Source organism: Chiloscyllium punctatum, chromosome 22, assembly GCF_047496795.1.
Source record: "Chiloscyllium punctatum isolate Juve2018m chromosome 22, sChiPun1.3, whole genome shotgun sequence".
In the NCBI taxonomy this organism is placed as follows: domain Eukaryota; kingdom Metazoa; phylum Chordata; class Chondrichthyes; order Orectolobiformes; family Hemiscylliidae; genus Chiloscyllium; species Chiloscyllium punctatum.
Window position 1 is genome coordinate 58,755,772 of NC_092760.1, and position 10,937 is coordinate 58,766,708.

At 39.9% G+C, this 10,937-nt stretch overlaps 1 protein-coding gene across 1 annotated transcript in view; it reads left to right on the plus strand.

Annotated features, from left to right (window-relative positions):
- Positions 1-10,359, plus strand: part of LOC140493887 (uncharacterized) — a 115,188-nt gene extending 104,829 nt beyond the window's left edge. The window contains exons 42-46 of the mRNA XM_072592881.1: positions 562-642; positions 2,489-2,569; positions 4,598-4,678; positions 5,651-5,740; positions 10,035-10,359. Coding sequence (XP_072448982.1) covers positions 562-642; positions 2,489-2,569; positions 4,598-4,678; positions 5,651-5,740; positions 10,035-10,051 — 350 coding nt within the window. The 3' untranslated portion in view covers positions 10,052-10,359. The remainder of the gene's footprint in view (positions 1-561; positions 643-2,488; positions 2,570-4,597; positions 4,679-5,650; positions 5,741-10,034) is intronic.
- The last annotated feature ends 578 nt before the right edge of the window (positions 10,360-10,937 follow it).

Sequence of the window (10,937 nt, forward strand, 5' to 3'; positions counted from 1 at the left end):
CAACCTCAGTATGCCAGATTTTTGTGTACTCACCCCACATGCCAGATCTTGATCAAATTCCATCTTGGAAATGCCAGAATATCATTTTTGCAAAGACATAGTTTCAAAGTTGTCAACATATGGGCTCGGTAATCATCTGCCTTTTCAAATTCAAGAACTGATTGCATTTTCTCCTGTGAACTCCACGGATCTATCCTTACACCAAATGAAATGATTTATTCACTGATTTAACCACTTCCAGACATTTCACAAGTGCATGCCATTTCAATCACCAACTTATAGAATCCATCATACAATAGTTGACTCAGATAAATGGAGGGAATGAACACCAGACAAGGATGTGATACACACCATGCACAGCAGCTCTGCAATAATTGAGAGAAATTAATGCAGAACTAAGGTGAAAAGTAGCATTATTTGTTCATCAAGACAGCTGCACTGAACACAAATAAGTTTAGTTTGAAATTCATGATCACGGAAAAGCATTGTTAATGCAGTTCATACTCACAAACACTGCTGGGTTAACACTGTCTGCTTTATATTTTGATGATGATGATGCAGGATCACAGAATGTCTCTGAACGACCGGAAGCCTCTGTTGGGAATGGACAACCAAGTGCAGAGGATGACTCGAAAGAGAAAGGTGAGTTGTGACAATTTAAAAACGTGATTAAAACGTAAATTCAAAAGTAATCATCGGGCTGAAAGACCTGATGTAATGCAAAACTCTGACTGTGGAATTTCTTCAAGACCTGAGAAATTGGTATTGAGATGACAATACATGTTTAATCTTTGCCTTTGCAAATGTGGTGTACTGTACATCCTTCCCACCTGCCACAACATTTGAAATCAGTGTGCTCTCAACGGCATGCATGTTATTCCTTGGCTGCATGCATCAGCTGGTCCTTATGTTTCAAGGGGCAAAACTTACTTTTCGAGAATCTCCAGTTCCGTTAGTGACCCTACATTATCTCTTCACAAATTAGTGCAATCACTTGTAAAACAAACATGTCTCCTGACACTTTCATCAATGGTTAACATGTCTGAGGTAGCATGCACTAGGATTTTCACGAGGCTTTGGGTTTGAGATGCGGGTGGAGAAATTAAAAAGGAGGGATGTGTTGTCCTGATAACGGAACATGTGGTATCCACATATGTGTTTAGAGGCCTATGGAAGCAGAGCAGGTGAATGTGGCAATTTCGTTCCAAGCCCACGAATAATATTCAGGAAAATCTTTAACAATCTCACTCATGTTGTTGATGTGACTATCTTCATTTGGAGAAACCATTTCGTCACAACCATTCACGACATTGCCATCATCCAACTCCGAATAATCAGTCCAAATCTGCCTGATTAACTCCTGAATCACTCACTGAACACTGTGCAAAATCCTGCACAAACAACATAAAGCCCTCAGACACTGACAGGTATTCGAGCATGCAGTGTCCAAGTGTTCCTACACATTTCAATTACCTTTTATCATTTGATATGATTTCCAAACTACAGAGATTTCCCAGAACAATGATCAGCTATATTAGATGAAAGCTCTTGGTCTCGAAATCAGGAACATTCAATATGCATGGACTCAAAGGGAAATATGTACAACTTCCACTTAACCATGATCACGTTTCTGATGGCAAAAGCCGTCTTTGTGTCTGCGACAGCATCAGCACTCAGGGGAACCTTAGCCCACTAAGATGACCTAAAGTGAAATAGGGACAAGTTGGGCTCTTTTGAAATGACAGTTACAGCCATCAGCAACACAGGTTTCTACATTGTACCAAATCAGGTTTACTTACCACATTGTACCTGGTGGAGTTCCTCCTTGTTCTGCAAAATATTCAAACTGAAATAGACTTCAGAAAGCATCTCCACTTTTCGTCCTTTGCACTATTGTTGCAAATCCAGCATACATTATTCAGCACAACCGCAGTATGCCAGATTTTTGTGTACTCACCCCACAAAAATCTTGAGCAATTTCCATCTTGGAAATGCCAGAATATCATTTTTGATAAGACATAGTTTCATAGTTAACAACATGTGGGCTAGGTAATCACCTGCCTTCTCAAATTCAAGAACTGATTGCATTTTCTTCTGTGAACTCCACGGATCTATCCTTACACCAAACAAAATGATTTATTCACTGATTTAACCGCTTCCAGACATTTCAGAAGTGCATGCCAGGACCATTTCAATCACCAATTTATAGAATTCTACATACAATAGCTGACTCAGGTAAATGGAGGGAATGAACAGCAGATGAGGATGTGATACACACCGTGCACAGCAGCTCTGCAATAATTGAGAGAAATTAATGCAGAACTAAGCTGAAAAGTAGCATTATTTGTTCATCAAGACAGCTGCATTGGACACAAATAAGTTTAGATTGAAATTCATGGTCATGGAAAAGCATTGTTAATGCAGTTCATACTCACAAACACTGCTGGGTTAACACTGTCTGCTTTATATTTTGGTGATGATGATGCAGGATCACAGAATGTCTCTGAACAACCAGAAGCCTCTGTTGGGAATGGACAAACAAGTGCAGAGAATGACTTGAAAGAGAAAGGTGAGTTGTGACAATTTAAAAATGTGTTTAAAAGGAAAATTCAAAAGTAATCATCTGGCTGAAAGACCTGACCTAATGCAAAACTCTGACAGTGGAATTTCTTCAAGACCTGAGAAATTGATATTGAGATGACAATACATGTTTAAACTTTGCCCTTACAAATGTGGTGTACTGTACATCCTTCCCACCTGCCACAACATTTGAATTCAGTGTGCTCTCAACGGCATGCATGTTATTCATTGGCTGCATGCATCAGCTGGTCATTATGTTTCAAGGGGCAAAACATACTTTTTGAGAATCTCCAGTTCCGTTAGTGGCCTTACATTGTCTCTTCAGAAATTAGTGCAATCACTTGTAAAACAGACATGTCTCCTGACACTTTCATCAATGGTTAACATGTCTGAGGAAGCATGCACTCGGTTTTTCACTGGGCATCGGGTTTGAGATGCAGGTGGAGAAATTAAAAAGGAGGATGTGTTGTCCTGATAACGGAGCATGTGGTATCCACACAGGTGTTTAGAGGCCTATGGAAGCAGAGCAGGTGAATGTTGCAATGTCGTCACTAGACCACGAATGATATTCAGGAAAATCTTTAACAATCTCACTCATGTTGTTGATGTAACCATCTTCATTTGGAGAAACCATTTCGTCCCAACCATTCATGACATTGCCATCATCCAACACCCAATAATCAGTCCAAATCTGCCTGATTAACTCCTGATTCACTCTCTGAACGCTGTTTGAAATCCTGCACAAACAGCATAAAGCCCTCAAACACTGACAGGTCTTCAAGCATGCAGTGTTCAAGTGTTCCTACACATTTCAATTACTTTTTGAGGTTTAATATGTTTGTCTGGTCTTGAGGAACTGCCAGCTTTGAAACATAAGAACATCATTATTAAAACTATACCGTTTCTCAGTTGACATAATTCGGATAAGATAAAAATTCTCAAATTCAATAAGTGGTTGCATTTCCATCTGAGATCTCCACGAATCTCTCCTTAGTCACAACTATATGGTTAATTCAATGATTTAACCACTTCATGACATTTCACAAGTGCATGCTCGGACCATTTCAATCAGCAAGTAATAAAATATCTTCACACAATAGTTGACTCTGGCAAATGGATAGCGTGAACAGCAGACTGGGGTGTAATACACACAGGGAGCAACAGCTCTGCAATAACTGAGAGAACAGTAATGCAGCACTAATCTGAAAAGTAACATCATTTGTCCATAGGGATAGCTGCACTGAACTCAAATAAAGTTTGTGTGATATTCATGATCACACAAAAGCATTGTTAATGTAGTTCATACTCGCAAACACTGCTGGGTTTACACTGTCTGCTTTATTTTTTGATGATGATGATGACACAACATCACAAAATGTCTCTGAGAAACATGAAGCTAGTTTTGGGAATGGAAAACAAAATGCAGTGGATGATTCAAAAGAGAAATGTGAGTTACTACAATTTAAAAATGCAAACTTTTGAAAACTAATTATCTGGGTGAAAGACCTGACCTAATGCAAAACTCTGACAATGGAATTTGTTCAAGACCTGATAAATTGTTATGGACCTGACAGCACATGTTTTAACTTTGCCTTTGCAAATGAAGCGTATTGTACATTTTTGCCGCCTGCCACATTACTTAATTTCAAGGTGCTGTCAGCGACATAATTTCTTCAATGGTTTGACCACTTCAAGACATTTCACAATTGCATGCCAGGATCATTTGAATCCCCAAGTTATAGAATTTGTCAAAGAATAGTTGGCTTAGGTAACTGGACAGCATCAAAAGTATTATCAAGTGTAATACACAGAGTGAGCAACAGCTCTGCAATAATTAAGAGAACGTCAGTGCATCACTGATCTGAAAAATAGCATTATGTGGTCATCAATGTGGTTGGACTGACTTCAGATGAACATGTGTGAAATTCATGGTCACACAAAAGCATTATCAATGTACTTTCTGCACCATTATGTTGCTGGGTTTACATTGCCTGTCTTGTATTTTTTGACGATGTAGGATCCCTGGATTTCACTAAACATCAACAAAGTAATGCTGCGAATACAAACCAAGTCACAAAGAATCACTTGAGATGGAAAGGTTAGATGCAATGATTTAAAAGTGTGACCAATTCCAAATAATTATGAGTGAAGTACCTGATGAAATACAAAAGTGTCACGAATGAATCTGATCAAGCCCTGGAAAATTGGTATTGAGATGACAGTATGTTTTAGTTCTTGCCTTTGCATCACAAACACACTGTACATTTTTGCTGCCTGTTGCATTGCCTGATTTCAGTTCTCTGTCAATGAAATCTATTCTGTTCATTAGGTTCATGCATCAGCAGGACCATATATTGCAAGAGAAAAATGTTACTGAAACACACACTCCAACTTGTACAGTGGCCTCATATTGTTAGTGCACAAATTATATAGGAAAGTAAAATTCTGCTCTGATCTGATCAACAACTGCACAATTTTTTTCCAAAAAATCCACATTCTGAACACTCTTCAGAAAACATTTCCACTTGGTCCTTTGCGCTATGGGAACAAATCTTACGTAGATCGTTCAATACACATTCTCTTTGTCGGGTTATTGAGGTTTGATCTCCCAACCGTTTTCTTGACCAAATTGCAAGATTGTTGCAGCTATTATGTACGTCATTCCACACCTTTGTCTCTGTGTCAGAGTCACATTGTGTTGTGATGAACCCTCGTTCCTGTTATTGAGCAAATTCCATCTTGGAGACTCCAGACTATTAGTATTAATAAAAAGATCATTTTCATAGATACCATCACATTCGGGTAGTTTACAAATTCCAGAACAGAACACATTTTAATCTGAAAAATCTGATCTGTCCTTGAACAAAGTACATGATTTGTACGATGATTTGACCACTTTCAGATACTGAGCAAGTGCATTCCAGGACCACTTGAATCACCAAATTATCAAATTCATTATATTGAACCCAAGTTAACACATGTGAATGTCATTATTGCACTAAAGCAGTGACACAGCACTTTCTACTCCCATGTGTTGCTGGGTCTTCACAATCTATTTTGTTACTTTAAGGTGATGCAGAATCACAGGAGGAGTCTGAAAATTCTCATGGCACTGCTGGGAATGGAAAAGAAGATGCAGTGGATCACTCAACAGAGAAAGGTGAGTTGCTACAATTTAAAAATGTGATGAATTAAAATGTAGTTGTGTGCAAGATCTGATGGAAAGCAAAATTCTGACAGTGGAATTTGGTCAAGACCTGATAAATTGGTATTGAGATAACAGTACATGTTTAATCCTTGCATTGACATCAGAGGTGCAATGTACATTTTTGCTACTTGATGCTTCATTTGATTTCAGTGTGCTGTCAACACAATCCAACTCGTTCATTGGCTGCATGTGTCAGCATGTCATTATATTGTGAGAGACAAGAGCTACTTCAGGACAATCCCCAACTCTTATCATGGCTTTATATTGCCAATGCCAAAATGGTGCACATATTTCTAAAATAATGTTGTGCTCTAACACTTTAAACAATGATTGAACTGTGTGAGATAGCAAGCACAACATTATTCAGCAGGCAAGAGAACTTGTGGTCTTGGTGAATAAATTAAAAAGGAGATATTTGCTGTGTTTTGAGGGGAGCACATGGAATCCACACAATTGTTAGAGGTCAATGGAAGCAAAGCAGATTAATATCAGAATGTTGTTCTCAGATGATGAACGCTGTTTAGGAAGACATTTAACAATTACTTATGTTATCAATGTGACTGAGTTCATAAGTTCCCAGTTCATATCTCTGAACCAAAATTGAAGAGATATTCCTGTATTCAGTATCGCAGTGACACAGTCTGGAAAGAGTGTCCTGGCATTCTTGGCATCACTGTGAAGAATTCTGGAAAGAGTGTCAAAAACAGGGGCAGCACAGTGGCACAATAGTTAGCAATGCCACCCCACAACATGATGCGTAGAGTTTGCACCGATTCTCTAGTTTCCTCCCACAGTTCAGAGATTGCAAATTAGGTGGATTGGCCATGCTAAATTGCTCGTATTGTTCAGGGATGTGGTGGCTAGGTGGATTAACCATGGGAATTGCAGGTTACAGGGAGAGGGGAGAGGTATGGGTCTGGGTGGGTTGCTGATCAGAAGGTCAGTGTGGAGTCAATGAGCTGAATGGCCTGCTTCCAACTTTGTAGAGTTTCTTTGATTCTGTGATAGTTCGAAAAATAAAACGAAAATAGTGAAGAGCCAGTGAGGGTTCTAACATGCCTCCACCATCAAAACAGAAGCACCATTTCTTAAGAAAATGTATTTCATGACAAGGTTAGTCACACGTAAACAATTACAAAAATGCAAACTCACAGCTGTTCATTGTTCCTCCCACCTTATTCTTAATTACTATTCAACTTGCTTGGTCACGCCTTCAAACTTACAACAGTTACATTCGTGGTAAAGCATCAGCAATTACATTTTCTTTACTGGCAGTATGTATATTGTTTTACGTTAAACGGTTGTAGATCTAAGCACCACCTGAATAACCTTGGTGTCTTACTTTTGAGTCATTCCTCAAATGTGAATGGATTATAATCTGTTTAGTTTTAAAGTTCCCATGTTGAAAATAAATTTTGAAGTGTTGAAGAGCAAATGCCACCAATACTTTTGTTTCAATACTAAAATAGTTTGACAGGGTAATGGGAACCGGAGCTATGGATCGGAGGATGGGGTAGCTCATGAACAGGCAAATACAGCATACAGATAGACAGTTAGCAATCAGTGTTATGGTTTGATGTATGTTTATTTTAACGCAAAAAGTGTCAGGAATGAAAGTGATGAATTTAGAGCATGGATCAGTACTTGGAACTACAGTGTTGTGGCCATTTCAGAGACTTGAATGTCATGGGGCAGGAATGGATGTTGGATGTTCCAGAGTTCCAATGTTTCAAAATAAATAGGGAGGGAGGTAAAAGAAATGGAGAAGTGGTATTGCTAATCAGGAATAGTATAACAGCTACAGAATGGGAGTTCGTTGAGGAGGGTTTGTCTACTGAGTCATTATGGATGGAAATCAGGAGCAGGAAAGGAGCAATAACTTCATTGGGAGTTTTCTATAGATCCCCCATTAGCAACAGAGACATGGAGGAGCAGGTTGAGAGGAGGACTTTGGAAAGGTGCAGAAGTAACAGGGTTGGTATCGTGGGTGACTTTAACTTCCCTAATATCGATCGGAACCACCTTAGTGCAAGTAGTTGGATGGAGTAGATTTTGTCAGGTGTGTCTCGGAAGGATTTCTGACCCAATAAGTAGATAGACTATCGAGAGAGGAGGCGATATTACATTTCGTTCTTGGCAATGAACCAGGCCAGGTGTCAGATCTCTCGGTGGGAGAGCATTTTGGAGATAGTGATCACAATTCTCTGACCTTTACTATTGTCATGGAGTGGAATAGAAGCAGACGGGATGAGAAAGTATTTAATTGGGGGAGGGGACTTACAACGAAATTAGGCAGGAACTGTGGAGTATAAATTGGGAGCAGATATTCTTAGGGAAATGCACGACAGAAACGTGGAGGTTATTTAGGAAGCACTTACTATGAATGCTGGACAGGTTCTCCCACTGAAGCAAGGAAGGGATGGTCCGATGAAGGAACCTTGGATGACAAGGGATGTGGAACATCTTGTCAAGAGAAAGGAGGAAGCTTACTTAAGGTTGAGGAAACAAGGATCAGACAGGGCTCTAGAGGGTTACAAAGTAGCCATGTAGGATCTAAAGAATGGGCTTAGGAGACTTAGAAGGGGGCATGAAAAAGTCTTGGCAGGTAAGATTAAGGAAAACCCCAAGGCATTCTACACGTTTTTGGGGAACAGGAGGATGGCCAGAGTGAGGGTAGGGTTGATCAGGGATAGTGGAGGGAACATGTGCCTGGAGTCAGAAGAGGTAAAGAAGGTTCTTAATGAATACTTTGCTTCAGTATTCAGTAGTGAGAGAGACTTTGTTGTTTGTGAGGACAATGTAAAACAGGCTGATATGCTTGAACAGATTGATGTTAAGAAGGAAGATGTGCTGGAAATCTTTTAAAACATGAGGATAGATAAGTCCCCTGGGTCAGACGGGATATACCCAACACTACTACAGGAAGTGAGGGGAGAGATTGCTGTGACTTTGGCTATGATCTTTGCATCCTCACTGTCCACTGGAATAGTACCAAATAATTAGAGGGTAGTAAATGTTTTCTCCCTTGTTAAAGAAAGGGAGTAGGTATAACCCTGGGAATTACAGACCAGTCAGTCTTACATCGGTGGTGGGCAAATTATTGGAGAGGATTCTGAATGACAGGATTTATGATTATTTGGAAAAGCACAGCTTGATTAGAGATAGTCAGCATGGCTTTGTGACTGACAGGTCATACTTTACAAGCCTTATTGAATTTTTTGTGGATGTGACAAAACACATTGATGAAGGAAGACCAGTGGATGTGGTGTATATAAGGTGTTTGATAAGGCTCATTCAGAAAGTAAGGAGGCATGGGATACAAGGAAATTTGGCTGTCTGGATATGGAATTGGCAGGTCCATGGAAGACAGAGGATGGTAGTAGATTGAAAGTATTCAGCCTGGAACTCATTGGCCAGTGGATTTCTGCAGGGATCTATTCTGCAATTTCTGTCTTTGTGATTTATATAAATGACATGGATGAGGAAGTCGAAGGGTGGGTTATTAAGTTTGTCGATGACATGAAGGTTGGTTGAGTTGTGGATAGTGTGGAGGACTGTTGGAGGGTGCAGTGGGATATTGACAGGATGCAGAGCTGGACATTATCCGAGGAGCAAGAAAATCGATGTTTCGGGCAAAAGCCCTTCAGCAGGAATTCTTGATTCTTTACACAGGTTGTTTACACAGAGTGTGGTGGGTGCGTGGAATGCACTGCCAGCAGCGGTGGTCGAGTCAGATACATTAAGGGACATTTAAATGTCTCTTGAACAGGCACATGAATGATAGTAAAATGTAGGGCATGAAGGTTAGTTTGAATTTAGAGTAGGATAAAAGTTCAGCACAACTTGAGGGCTGAAGGGCCTGTGCTGTGCTGTACTGTTCGATGCTTTGTGCTCTAATACCAACTCTGATGTTGATCCAGCTTTTTTGAAAATTAAACCATAGACTTCTCTATTCCAGCCTCATCATCATCCTACAGGAGAACCCTCCAACTCCCAAATCAGTAGCATCTCTTGTTGATTTGATTGGTTTTGTTCAAGTTGGGTGCAGTCTGTACAGTTTCATTCATTAAAGTTATTGTTAGTTTTTCAGAGACTGATCAGCAATGGGTAAGCCATACCATCTTTGTCTGCTTTCATAGCAAATTAGTCTAAGGTACTAAAATTAGGTACATACTTTCAAAAAAATCTGTTTATGTTAAGATTTGAGGATTATGTTCAGATTTTCATATTTTTCTTCTTCACACAGACAATGATTCAAGTTAAGATGAGATATATTCCAGAAACAAGACACTTAAATATGAAGAAATGTGGTGGACAACATTCACAGACTCTGTACATTTCTGTTTATGTTACTGCACGAAATCACAACTTCAATCAACCTGTTGTTTTTTTTATTATGAATTTCTGCTGCTGGGTATTGTGGAAGTTTCAGAAGGATGGAGCTAATCATAGTGACCAGTTGGTGCAGAATTTTCTCAAACATTGTAAAGAATTTGGCTGAATGTTGATGTTTGGTTCATCCAACCTATCTGTACCAGAACTGTCAATCCAGAGTAGCATTTTCCATTTTTTTCCCCTACTGTAACACGTTTTGAATTTGAAAATTGCCACGATCCCTCAGTGAAACTGAGAACAAGGGCAGATCCCGCGGTGAAACGGAGAACAAGGGCAGATCCCTGAGAAGGTTTTGAGCGAAGGAACCTGTGAGATACAGGAAACAGAAATTGCTTTATCTTTGAGGATGTTTCTGGTTCCTTTGCAGCAGGAATCAGGCATCAAACATTTTTCAATCAGACCACGGCCACCACTTTCACTCAACACCCCTGTAAGGGATCTGACCTTGTTCTCAGCTTCACTGAGGGATCATGGCGATTTTCAAATTCGAAATGTGTTACAACAGAGGGATAAAAAAAAGGAAAACACTGCTTTGGTTTGACAGTTCTGGTACAGATAATGTGGATGAACTGAGCATCAACATACAGTAGGCGGCATGGTGGCTCAGTGGTTAGCACAGTGCCAGGGTTTCGGGTTCGATTCCTGCCTCGGACAATTGTCTGTGTGGAGTTTGCACAATCTCCCTGTGTCTGCGTGGGTTTCCTCCGGGTGCTCCGGTTTCCTCCCACAATCCAAAGATGCAGGTAAGATGAAC